The sequence below is a fragment of the Psittacula echo genome (genome assembly GCF_963264785.1).
Source record: "Psittacula echo genome assembly, chromosome: 13".
Lineage (NCBI taxonomy): Eukaryota > Metazoa > Chordata > Aves > Psittaciformes > Psittacidae > Psittacula > Psittacula echo.
The window spans coordinates 10,975,145-10,989,067 of NC_137749.1; the positions used below are offsets into that span (position 1 = coordinate 10,975,145).

The 13,923-nt window shown below is 40.6% G+C and overlaps 1 protein-coding gene across 24 annotated transcripts in view; it reads left to right on the plus strand.

Moving 5' to 3' along the window:
* The window catches only part of SPPL3 (signal peptide peptidase like 3), a 64,211-nt gene that overhangs the window by 26,350 nt on the left and 23,938 nt on the right, over window positions 1–13,923 (plus strand). For all 24 annotated transcript variants that reach the window (XM_080628972.1, XM_080628974.1, XM_080628978.1 and 21 more), the window contains exon 2: window positions 9,464–9,541. In XM_080628972.1, the coding sequence (XP_080485098.1) occupies window positions 9,464–9,541 (78 nt within the window). The remainder of the gene's footprint in view (window positions 1–9,463; window positions 9,542–13,923) is intronic.

Below are 13,923 nucleotides of genomic sequence, written 5' to 3' on the forward strand. Positions count from 1 at the left end.
TGTGCAACTGCTGGCCTGAATGAAAGCTCGCTGCACAAAGACAGTAATTTGCCAGGGCAGCGTGCTGCTTTGCTGGGGTAATTTTCTCACCTCTTTCTCCTCTTCCTGCCCATGAATCAAGTAAGTTTTACTAGCAAAACCCAAGCTAATTGTTTGAAAAAGGAGGCTTTATTGGCAGAGTTCTATTAATGCCACTGGAGTCAGAGGTGGGGTAACATAAGGTGGCTAAAATTTGCAGTATAGGGCTGGCCTGTTGGTCTCTCTTGCCTCAGACTTTTCATTTTCAAACCAACACTGGCAAATCGTATATGAAGCTGGATTCCTTTAGATTTAGTTGTCAAGAAGGGGTAAAAGTTATAATTGTGTTAAAAAATAAAACCAGGGCTGTGCCTTGGCTCAGCAGTTTGCTGGGGCTGGCCTGGAGTAGGATGCCAGCGTTCTGAAACAAGTTAGCTGATCTGCAACAGCTCAAGTAAAATAAACATGACTCAAAATACAGACTTGCGTAAAGCCTTCACTACTAACTGTTTTGATATCAAATGTTTTTCCATAGGTTCTTGTTCAGTTTAACGCACTGGAATGATACCTACTAACTTTAATTCCATGGGGCTCCATTATCGCAGACATCATTGTGGGGATGTTTGGTTCACATTTTCCCAAAACGTTTGCAGTCGTGGACACTTGTGGTCCAGTTTCAAAACCTACTTCTGAAGAGGATTCCTTGGCTGCTGGTGACATAGATTTGGCAGTAAAAGCATGCCCTGCTTTTCATGACATCTTGTACTTTCTTTCTCTAAGAAAGAAAGAAGGGCAGGTTCCCAGGTCTTGTTTGGTTTGTTTGCTTTGGAGCAAAAACCCCAATCCAGGTCAACCAATCAACCTCCTCAATAAAACACTGAACCTCATAAAAGTAGATTTATTTGTGTGTCTAGGTTAGAGGTGAACATCCAGGCTCCCATTCAGTTTACAAATGCATAGTATGAAATAAAAAGGCCATTTTTTTTGTTGCAGCAATGTCAAAGACATTCGATATATTTTTGGGTATTTATTTTGGTTCTGGCTGCTTACTACTCAGCTATGTGTGTCCACTACAACTTACTTGAAGATGGAATTTTTCTCCATTAACCACTGATTGCAATTTTTGCTCCCGAGTCTCTTGTTTAGTGTAGTTCCACCAGAGTGATGGGGAGCTCAGGATCTGAGAATGCTTTTGGGGTGCAGAGATGTCCTCTGTATTGGTGGGAAACAATGCTCCTTTGGTGGAGTAAGGTGTTCTTACGCTTCCAGGCAGGGGCTGGAAGTTGTGCTCCCATTCCTGAGAGGAAGTGAGTGCTCCGAGCTGAATGTGAAATCTGGAAAGCTTCCAGTTACTGTAATTCTTAAACAGTGTGAAACATGTAATTCTTTGTTCTGTTGGCAGGCAGTTGGGTGAACCAAAGACGTAGCTCAGATAATGTTTTTAACAGAAAATATAGTGGGGGTGTGTTTTGCAAGATTGTGTGTCCTGATGCCTTACTGGACATACACTTCAGTTTCATCTCAAAGTGAGCTCAGAGGAGTGTTTCCTCTTAGCAATTGGGTTGGGAGCTTAGAATTTGGGTTTGGGGGGAAAGTTTTAGGAAAGCAGCTTTCTGGAAAGGGTATAAGAGGGAATTGGGGGTTTTAAATTGGGTGTGAAGAAATACATAGGATCTCTAACAGTATGAAAATGTTTCGAGACCTCTGTCTGATAAACAGCAGAATTAGTCTCTGGTTACAACTTTGAAATGCCTGCCTGAGCCCTAAGCACATCTGCATAGGAAAATCTGGGTTTAGTGGGACATCTCAAATTACTCTGGTTTGGTTTGGTTTGGTTTTTCCACTTCAGACTTGCTTCAGGGTGTTTTTTTCTGATATACTCCGTGTTTCCATAGATTATTTAGACTAAGCAGACCTTATCTGCATGTGACAATTGAGATGAAGCTGTAAACTTACTTTAGAAAACAAGCTATTCCTTTAAGGTAAGTGAAGCCATGGCAATTCGCTTGTTTTTCCTATGAATCACGCTGAAGAATGGAATAGTGTTGAGATACGTTTACAGCTGTGGGTACTATGACTTCACGCTTAAAATGATACCTTTAACTGTTACACTCAGGTTAACTTTGGTTTGGCAGCAAGCCTAATGGAGGCTCTTAAATATGTATATATCTTGCACATGTAAGGCAGTTGAAAGAGGCTTTTTAGTTATACCCTTGACCTGGAATCCAGTAAAGGAGAAAAGCAGTATTGGTTTTACCTACAGAGTGAGCCTGCCTCCCCACCAAAATGAATATTTGTGCAATTAGCTGTAATTGATCTTTGTGTGCATGGTGGTGCTTTTCTTCTATGTGCCCTAGGGCCATGCTCTGGAGTCCTTGACTTTGATTTGCTCATCTTAATAAATTATGCTGCAGTGATAGCTCACACATGCCTTGCACTGTAGCACCACAATATGATTACTCTTCGCAATAAATTATCCTGGTCATTGTATTCTCTAACACCTCTTTCCACTTCTTTTAAGGAATAGAATAGTTAGTAGAATATTTGGAAAATGTAAGAGACAAGTGGATTCAGAGAATACATTTTCCTCACAAGTGGCATGCTCTTCATGGTCAAAAGAAAAGAGATGTGTAGGGTTACTGCAGCATAGTGAAGGTGAATACTCATTTCTGTCTACAGTTGATAGCTCCAAAAGCCAAGGGTGGGGCAGGGGAAGTGAGTTGCAAAATATTCTTCAGCTTGCCTTGAATTTACCAACTAGTATTTCTTGACTTTCTGTTTTTCTATTGCTGTAGCAATCACCAAAGTAATAAACACACTAACTAGCTTCTGAAATACACAAAACCCTTGGAGCAGGTGGGAACTTCCACCAGCCTTGGTGCTGACATGTAAGTCCAGGTTTCCAGCAGAAGTTGATTGTTGGGTTTTGGTTGGGTTTTGTTGTGGTTTGTTTTCCATTTGCCTCTGAAAGAATTGACTCTTTGCTGAGGTGGGACCCTCAAACTGAATGTGTGAGTTCAGCAAGTTCTGAAAGTGGGTGATGAGTAATAGGGCAGAGAAGGAGATGCTTCACTGTCACCTTTCCAGTTCTGGTACCTATCTATGAGGAGTTTTCTTCTGAAGAGAATAGAAATCGGGAAAGTGGGATACATGTTTTGGTGGCCATGGATTATTGTTATTTACCCTGTGAGGAGACAGTGAACACTGATAATATAAGGGATATTTGAAGTGTAGGTGAAGATTACCATGTTGATTGAATAAATAGTCCTGGCTTTCGATGTGGGCTGAAGAGTATTTGAAGTGTTGTGTGGGCACTTCTCAAGCAGTATCATCTTTCAGAATCTGAAATATGCAAGTGAATTCACGTAGGGATCCAGTTTACCCGAGTTGTGTCTAGTATGAGAAGCTGCCCACAAATTTTGAAGGGCTTTTTGGGTGAGAGAAACGTATGGACTAAAACTGCAGTCAGAGACTTACACTAGATGTCAAGAAAAGTCTTTCACTGATTAATAGTTAATGAATTAGTCTTTCACTAATTTCACCACTGGGTGTTTTAATCAACAGATGAGGTAACCATCTGTCATGACTGATTGATTGTCTTTCCCCAAAGCAAGATCAAATTATAACTCACTGAATTAAATGATCTCCTTACATTCCTGTCAGTGGGAATTCCTGTGGTAGATGTCTGCAAGTTGTAGATTTGGTCCTGTTAGGTAAAGTAAAAGCTCCTCCATTTAACCCAGTCCTTCCTCAAGCCTGTCTAGATACTTCCTGGTATAGTTTTATTTTCCCCAATTTTGAAAGCACTTGGATGTTACGATCACTGATAAAGAAAAATACGTGATGAAAAGTGATCTCCTCTCTTCATGTGAACCTTGGTGGAGTTCATCTGCTGCACTAATTGATGTGATTTGTTGCTCTATTGTTTGCATTCTCATATATATACGGTAAACACAGGGAAAGTTTTATCTTGCTGTTGTTCTAACAGCTTTTGTATGAGAATGATTTGTGTCCAAGGCCTTTAGCGCGCACTGCTATGGAAACTTCAGTTTACAGGCTCCTCATTCCCCCGTGGCAGAATTCCTCACACTGGTATCTCTTCCACTTGGAAGTCAGGGGAGTAAGATTTGCCACTGACGTATTGAGGGGCTGGATTTCTTTGATCAAATGCTTGGTAGGCATGTTGTGCAAGCAGAAAGGAGTATTTGTGTAATTTCAATCGCATAAAACTTCCCTGGTGTCTTAGGCGATAGTTTTGGGGTACTTGAACCAATGCCACCATTGAAAAGCCTTCCTCTCTGATTTCATCTCCCGAAACAAGCTGTATCAGGAATATGAATCACTTGAGAAACTTTCCCATTCATTCTTCGTTATTATTCAAGGAGACAGGTCCCCTAGTAGTTTTTCATGTGGTTTTGCAAACAGTTGTGCTGGCATGGGATGAAGAAAGGGAAATGGTGACTGGCAAAATGAGAGAAGTTGTTTTTGTAATGGCAGTGTTGGGTTGTGGTCATTTCAAACTGGCCCATGACAAGTAGGTTATGTAGAGGGTAACACACTGCCCTGTCATCAGGAGACAAGTTTGGTTCCTTGTTCTGTCTTTCGCTGGGTCTTCCTTGAACAAAGTGACTTGCCTTATGCAGGGGGCAAAAAGAAATACCATGCTTTGCCTAAGGGAAATCTGCTGCTGGTTTGGAAAGTCTGCTGAGACTCTTGGCAAGAAACTGCTTTTCTCTTGGTGGTGAGGAAGAGCTGACATACGAAAACCAGTGCTTCCTCAATGGAAGAGCAAAGGAAATAATGAAAACAGAGAAATTAAAAAGTAAGTACATAATAGGAAAACAGAGGATTTTACAAGGAATTCCTAAGAAGGCAGATGGCAGAGACCCTGTAGGGTGAATGTTCACAAAGACAGGTGAGTTTGGACCTGTGGTAATGAGGGGAAAGAGAACTTGACCTGCAGCTACTGATACAGAGAAAAAAGAATGTGCAAGTGTCTCTAATATGATGCTGTTACTGTTGTTGCAACTTTTATGAGCTGGGTACCATCTTCTGTAGCTGGGAATGAAGCAGGTCTCTGTTCCCTTGGGAATACAAAAGTTATTCTTTTTTTTTCCCAGAAGAAGGGAGAGTGCTGCTTGGAACGCCAGCTGTAACTGGTGTGGTGTATTTTGCATGGTTACTCTCTGGGATGCATGGAAGTGGTGGTGTGTCACAGTGGCTGGGCATCCCTGGAATTGTTCTGTAGGTAAAGGTCCATGGAGCAGTCTGTGCCAGGCTGGAGAGCTCGCTGCTTGGATTGTTGTCCGGACAATACTTTCACTGTATAGCTGTAGGGCTGACACACAGAATATGTTATAGAACAGTGCTTGCTGTGTCTCTGTCTTGGCATGCCTTAGCAGGCTCTGTGTTGTAAGCACTTGCCCATGAAGCTGCCAGAAATAGATGCCTGATGGCAGAGAATTAGCTAAAATTGAGCTCAGCCATGTAAAGATGCAGGTTCAAAGCGAGATCTTGAGTTGCAGAGAAAGCATTTGGGAAGTCACCTCTCACTAGCTGGCTGAGCAAAGGAGCTTGCAGAGGGAAGTGAGCCATCAGCGTGTTTGATTTTGTAAAATACTTGGGTCTAATCATTAGTTTTAGTTATTTGTTACTTGACTGAGTGATAATCTGTCTGATAGTTGGTTTGGAAGTAAGTTATTTAATCAGGCTTCCCTATAAGGATGTTGAATTTCAGGTGTTGTAGCATAAGAATCCTTAAAAAGGTATTTCCCTAGGAAACCACTTGCTGTCTTCTGTATTTTGAGCAGTGTTCTGCATATATACCAGAGTATAGAAAGGGGTTGGTGGGTAGTTGTAACATAGCACACAGGTGAAGTGCACTGAAGTAAGTCCTTCACAAGACAGCAGTCTTTAGCATGGCTGTATCCAGCATTAACTTTCAGAATGAAAGGGAGGAATAACGATCTTGTCTTTGTGGATTGTCATGTAGTAAATACTGAGAATTGCTTCTAAAATCAGTTTTTAAGTCAGAGGGTAACAATGCATGGGTTTGTTACAGGTATTTTCTGTACATTTTCCGCTACTTGTTCTGGGATTAAAGAATTTTACACAAGTACCTTGTAAAAGGAAGATGGTTTCATTTTTATGCGTGCAGTGGAAGGCTGGTTACATGTGGCTGTACAAAGACTACTCCAGCTTCTGGAAAATGGCGTTAGTGTAGGTTTTTGTTTTGGTTCTGGCTGATCCCATTGGAGAAGAACGTAGCACTGATGCTGTGTTTGGCTGTGGGAGTTTGTGAACTTGCATACTTGAAATATAGGAGAACCCAGTTATACGCAGATGGACTCTGTTGAACTTGTAGAAGGTCATTTAAATTTCAGTTGAAAATACAAATGGATTTGCAGATCACTGCATTTTGAATAACATTCAAACCTTTGAGGCAGCCTTACTGCTTGATTCTTTCATGTGATGCTGTCATCTGCTTATTATCTCTAGTCTAGATTAATGCATTAGAAAGTGTCTATTTGGGGTCCAGGGTTCTTAATGAACTTTCCAGTGTTTAGGATTTGAGGAAGCGGTTCTGTTTTCAGGTTTTGGGCTGTACCTTATAGAATGTTAAACGGATGCAGGGGTTTATTACAATGAGATTCCCTTCAGCATTGTAAAATTATTCTTGAGGTTTGCTTGTGGGCTGCTTGTGTTGGAAACTTTGACTGGAATCTGGACCTGCCTGAGCTGCTTGCTTGATTCCTGCTGTGCAATTACTCTCAGACTTGTCACGCTGTGTCTGTTTTGTGTTGCTCTTTTTCCAGCTGCCTCAGGAAGAAGGAAAGTGTGACTGTATCTCCCTGGCCCTGTTTGCTGGAGTATGAGGGAACATGAATTTTTCCTGATACCAGCACTGAGTTTTTAGGATGCCCTGCTATAAGACCTCTGTGTGGAGGGGTCAGGAGGCATCACTGGCCTGTGATGAGTTTATAATTCTGCTATTGCGCTGTTCTTATGCAGGATGGAAGGACTTCAATTCACGTTTCCGCCTTGCACAGAATCAGCAGATAGCTGTCCTCATCATCACTGCAGTCTATCAGTAGGGTTATGGTATATGAAATCATTGTTTAGAATGAGTTTACATTTATTCAATTTCTTTCATTGTACCAAAGGGCCCTCAGTTTTTAATAGACAACTTACTGGATTATGCTCAGGGCTGATCCATGATCCGTGAATCATCCTTATTTTATCTGTTTTATGAGTCTTTCTAACATTTACAGCCTTGTTTTGACTAATGTTTAGTAATTATGATGAAATGGCATTTTAATTATCATAGCTTCCAAAGTTGCCACTAAATGATGAATTATGTAGAAAACATTGCTCATCTCAAAAGTATTTGCCAATTTATGAAGATAGAATTTTATGAACATCAGTTAATAAAGTAGTGCATAACCCTGCATGTGTCTAATCCCAGCTGAAATTCCATTTAATCATTTTGCTTTTCTTATAAATTTGGAGTTCCTGAATGTAATAGATGAATTCCACTATTGATTCTCAAATCCACACAGCATGCAAACTTTCCCTTTCCTTTTGCTCAAGGTTGGGGAAGGAATGCTTCTCTCTGAAGCTAGTAACAGGACATAAAACTAGGATGCTCATCCTTAAGCTGTTTCGTCTTGATGTGTGCCTAGCTGTAATCATCAGCTAAAAATACTATGCTATGAACTATATTGTCTATAATCAGCATTTATATATACGGATGTAGTTACATATTGCATGTCTTTGCAATTCAATATATTGATCTTCATGGATGCTTTTAAGATCTCTGTTCCCCAGCCTGGAAGCTAAAGGTCAAACATGACTGAACCCCAAAACTTAAGATCATCTTTATGTGTTGGCCAACTTCTTGAGCAAATAAGACATCTGTATTTTACTTTCAGCGTGGGGTTATGTTGAAGTTATTTATGTGATTAATCGAAGTAGTTTCTCATTTCTTAAAAAGCTTGTTCCGCAGGTCTGTAATTTCATCTAGAAGAGGCAGTTTGGTTTTCAGTGATCTTTAATATTGAATTTCTGCAGTAGAAGGTTCACATTTGTGTTTGTATATTAAAAATAGTTTAAAGTGTGTGTCTTGTGGTTCGTTAGTTTTCTCTGAATTGCTTTTGAATTGGGAGTGGGATGAGTGATTCTGTAACTGTCTTGTATCTTTAGTTTTTATTTGCTTAGTGATATTTAATTTGGAACGATCCTATAATTCAATTATCTCTGTTCCATATCTATAGTCTTGCTGAAATGAGGCTTTTTGTTTGGTTTTCAGAAATACCTAGTTCTCATTTTTGCAGGACAAGACTCATGCAGTTACCATTGGGCATTATTCTCTTCCCTTTCCGTTACTTTAGTGCAAGTTGTGGAAGAACTGTTGGGTGTTGTAGTGTGACCCCCAAAGCCTCTCCATGTCTGTCATATCCCTGCCAGCATGGTGCCCCCCTCCTTGGCTTACTGCAGTGTGCCAGTGGTTTTCTCTGTTGGGTCCCCCAAAACTGCAGGCAGCACTTGAAGTACAGCTTCACAAGTGCCAAGCAGAGAGATCATTTCTCTGGGGTTACAAGCTGTTGTCGTCACGTTGGTCCATTCCTCAAGGTCCCCCTTACAGTATTTTCTGTCCCCTAGGATATCAGCCCCACTCTCCCCAGCTGGCTGTCAAATGGGACCTGTTGAGGTTGCCGTCTGTTCCTGTGTGGGGGTCAAAAGAAGTTACAGTGTCAGCTACAGAGTAGGGTTTGGTCTGTCAAGTTGAGGCAAAAAACCAGCAAATACTAATATTAGTATTTCTGTGCTTTGAACACACAGGTATGTGTTGTATCAGGACATTGATGTAAACCTGGCTTTTAAGTTCCTGCTGAAATTTCTCTAGGGAATCCTGTATCAAGTGGTCTGCAAGATGTAGTGGGGAAGTCATTGTGTTTGGTTTCATAAATGCATATTGCAGGATGCCGTGAGGTTTTGGGGTTTTTGCTGGTTTTGTTGGGGTTTTTTTTGTGAGCTAAGTGAACCTTGACTGCCACGTTGCAGGTTAACTGTATCAGTTAAGACGTAAGAAGTCTCACAGAAACCAGGTTAGTGTCATTTATGTGCCAGGTTGCCTTAGCTGCAATTGAAGAAATTTTGACTTGTTTGAGAAGGAAAAGTCTGGCGTGGTGGGTTCAGAATAAATCACCAGAAGGCTTTTAAATTGTTCCTGGGTTGTTGCACAGATTTTGCAAGCTGTGGTCTTGAATATAAAACATTAATTTGCAAGCAAAAGGTTGTACATTCCTAGATGATATGGGAACCTTGGAGAGAGCTGCCATAAAGATTTGTCATCGATCCTCTATTTGTGTTATAGTAAGAAGAAGAATTGTAAATGGTACTGGAGAAATGGACACTTGTGACGCCTTCTTTTTCCTAATTCCAGGGCATATTCCCTTGTGGATTCCAGTCAAGTGTCTACCTTCCTGATTTCCATTCTCCTCATAGTCTATGGCAGTTTCAGGTAAGATTTTTCTCTAAGATTCTGCAGAATTTTTCATTTTCTAATAAAAATATGGCAAGTGACTGAACAGAGTCCATGCCTTTTGTTTCCTTGTGTCTTTGTCAGACTGATGGCGAATGAACTATTCCTTGCTTCTGAAAAGGAAATGGAAAAGGAATAAAAAAATACCTCGTTGAGATTTCTGAAAGACATAATTGTGTGTCAAGGTGCAAGCACAGATAAGATAACTTAGGAGTTAGTCCTTGAGGGCAGCTTTGTAAAATTGGATTTTGGAGGGTTTGAAGGGATTTTCAAGAGCCAGGGATGCAATGTCATTGATACTTGTAATATTTCAGTGTTGGTTGATTCAGCATGTCCTCATGATCACAGACAAGTCTTGTAAAACAAGATTCCCAAGTCCCAGTGCTGTTTACTTGAGTGTGAGTAACAGCTTAATACAGAAGTGGGAAACACCACCAGCGTTGTATTCCAGTAAAATGGCTGAGAACTGCCGCAGGATAAAGTTGAATCTTCAAAAATGAAATTAGCCCTAAAATGGAGACTTGACTATAGTTTAGAGAAAGCACACTTGTCCCTTTCAACTTGCATTTTGTGTCAGAGCTTGTTTTAAATGTAGTGGCCCCTAAGGAATGAAGTCTGTACTGATGTATTAAAACAACAATTAATCACAGCATGAAAGCATTATTTTTCTCAGACTTAAGTGCAGCATGTTTTTCTTTCTGTTTCTTGAAGAGCATTGCTTCATTTAACAAGTCTATGATAAAAGGCCATACATTCCCTGTGAAGTCTCTGAACTGCTATGAGTATTCCTGAAATAGATGATAGCCATGGTCATACATATGATGTAAGCTGCAGCTGTTAGGATGAGAGGTTTTAAATTGCCATCATAAGCGAATAAGATCATATAATGAAAGAGCCAATTTTTGGTAAGAGCTGTCTTAACAAGTATTAGGTAACAGCACTGCTGATGGAAATAAAATAGGAAAACAAAATCTAGAGATGATGAAAAAAAGGAAAGAAAAGAATGCATTTGTTATTTTTCATCAAGTTTTGGGTCAGTTGAGGGACTAATTCAATTTGCAACTATTTGAATTTATGCAGTTGTGTAAAAAGAACATAGCAAGAAGCCATAGCATTTATGAAAATTCAGTTGTGATAACATAATGCAATATAAACCAGGAGTGCTTGAGCTTAGACTGCCTGCCCTTCTCAGAGCTCCTTGCTCTTAAAAATCTCTCCCTGCTATTTGCCATGCTATTCCTATATGCACATGCTCTTTTACCGTCTTGTGCAATGTTTTACATTTAAAATTGCTCATGCAACAAGGACTGCAAACTTCAGAGCAGTCTAACTCACTGGATGAAGTAGTACAATGGTGATGAATACAAACTAGTGGATGAAATGTCCTGTTCTAGTCCACTTCCTTTGCACATATCCTCAAGACCCCAAGATGCGAACTCTTACAGACCGAGAGGGTCCTTTAATTTTACATTTCATTTCCTATAGGTAGTTTCCTTAGCAGATGTCTGAGCTGGAACCTGCAGTTATGATGGTGGCTTGGACAAATTCCTCTTCTGTTTGGTGAGCAAGTGAGGACAAAAGCAGGTTTTTTACAGAACACGTAACAGTGGTGTTAAGAAACCAGGTTTGGTGGTAAATGGCAGAATTATATTTGTCTTGTAAATTCCTAAAGTAGTAAAATAAAAACTTCTGGCAAAGTGGGTGGATTTTAATTTTCTTAGAAAAGTGACTTGCCAGAAAGAGGAATATTATGGCTCAGGGTGCTCATTCTCAAGTGGCAGCAGTGGTGTCCTCATCTAGATTTGAGTGCTTCATCTTAAATGGAGCTGTCATAAGACAAAAATACAATAGCACTTCTTAGTTAACCATCCTGTTGCAGAAAGTGGGCTTGATTTCTGATTTTCAGTCTGAAAAGCAGCAAATAGAGTTATTGTGGTATTGCTGTGGCAAGTGACACTCAAGTGCAGTAATAGGATCAGAAAGAACTGGGTGGGTGAGTCATTAGGATAAAATCCATGTGTGTGGTGGACCTAATCTAATGCAAGACGTTTCAGGGGAACAGAGGAAATGCTGGCCACTGTCCTTGTGCATGCAAGCAGCATTTGTCCAAAACCAAAACACACCAAAAAACCCCCAAAGCCTCGAGATGTTCAGAAGAATGCCTTATAGATCATGGGGAAAGTCCACATCCAGAATGCAGAATAGTTTAAATGAGTTCCTGCTTCTCTTGCTGTCAGTGAGTGAACATTTACTTTCTACATTTCCACTGGGTCAGGAGTTTTAGCTTCAAACCCTCTGAATGTTTCTCAGTCCTTGATGTATTTTATTATTGACTGCCGAAGGAGCAAGTATAATCCTTTAAACCATTGCAAGCTGAAAACTGGAGCATGCAAGTATATGTGTTAGTTCTGGGGTTTTAAAGAGGTGAGCTTAGCTTGAACCAGGTTTTTTCCTATGGGTTCTTGCAAGACAGTCACCTGTTCTCATCTCACAGTGCTTCTCTGTCATTTAAATGTTGGAGTTACTTTGCAGGCAGGTAACAGCTAAATCTTCTTCTATCCTGTCACATACCCAGACATGGTCTCTCAGCTTATGTAAAGCCAGATTTAACCCAGAATCGACCTGTTCAAGTATCTGCTTTTAAACCAAACCAAGCAGCATGGGATGAAACTGGTGTCTTCTGTCTCTAGGCTTTGGGTACCTAAAGTACATGCGTAAATAGAAAGTAGTTCAAAAGGTGTCCTTATGGTTGCCTTTATGGGTTGACATTTATGGAAATTGGGATACATATTTCACAATGAAAAAAAGAAAGGCTGTGCTTGGATGGAGTTCATAACCATCTGTAGCCACAGTGCTGGCAGTGTGGAACCAGGGTTTGGATAGTCCCTTCTCACCAAATGGTACAACAATGGTTGTCTGTACCTGTGGAATATAATACCTGTGGAAGGTGAGATATTCTTACCAGAGACACAGGACTCAGACACTCTTACTCCATATAGGCAATGAAGACATTTCTACGTGCACTTCTTCTATTGTTTCCCCTATTCTTATTCCCACTCCAGATCTGGTATTGGAGCTTGTCCTTTAATCGTTTTACAAATGACTGTAGCCATGTTAGAGAACACAACACATTACAGGCTCGCTCTCTGTAATATGCATAGAGAGTTGGCTGAATTAGCTTGTCTCAGGTCAATGACTGATTCTGATCGTAGCTTTTTATTTAGAGCAATCAAAGTCTGGCAATTCTGGGGCAACCCACAATTCTCATAGTCCCAGAGCCGTTCAGTGACTGTCCTCCCAAAGTAGATGAAAAAGTAACTTCTCAGTATATTGCATCTGCAAGCACCCCTAAAGATACATACTTGCTTTCATATTTCCTCCATTGTTTCATAAGAATATTCTCTTGCAGGGTTTCCCTGAAGCCTTACTGCAGTGGTGGTGATCCATAGCTGAATCTGAACTTTCATGGTAGTAACGTGCCAGCAGCTTACTCATTCCTTTGGCCTTAGTATAACCCTACTGAGTGGTTCCCTGTGGGAGGCTGAGCCCTGCTTGCTTTGAAACATTGTGCTAGAAATCCTACCAACTTGAGCTGTGAGGGCCCACAGGAGAAACAACCCTGTAGTTTATTGCCCGATGGGTGGTGCTGGCTGAATGCTGCCTTTGGAAGACCGGCAGAAACTGGAACAAAACAGCAAGTGTTTCTCAGCTTGCAGTTTCTTTACAGCCCAGTAGTTCTGTGTAGATCTTGTTCTACAGTTTCATTTTGAACTATCTTGGAGGATGTTTTCTTGGAAGATGGTTTAGTGATCATTTTAGTGATAATTTGTAGCAGAGGGAAGAGCTGCATCAAAAACCAGTTGGAAATTATTCCGAAATTTGGATCAGCAGCTGTGTTGCTAAGTGAAAATAATTCCCTAATTTATGCCTACTTTTGAGGTAGGGATGTTTAGAGGTAATAATGCTGACACTAGTGCAATGAAAGCACAGGGGCTGAAGCTGTTCACAAGCAATAGATCTAATAGTTTCTTTCCAGTTTTCTTTGCTGATAGCACTCCCTTAAATGACGAGTTGCCCAGTGCCACAGGGAGACCGATGGTGTGAAGTTCTTGCTAAACTGCACTAACTCAGAGAGGAATGAAATGCTGCACTGAGAAAAGAGTTGTCTTGTTTGGCTGAATCTTGGATCAAGTCCTGGAGGGTTGTCGTTCTCCTCCTGGATTTTTATATAGCTTGAGAGGAAAGTTACGAGGCTACAGTGCATTAACGGGGAAAAAGGAAATATGAAGGATAAAGGCATCCCAAGCAAAATGCAGAGCAGAGAGATCTTTAGAAGAACAAGCTAAGAAAACAAGTTAATT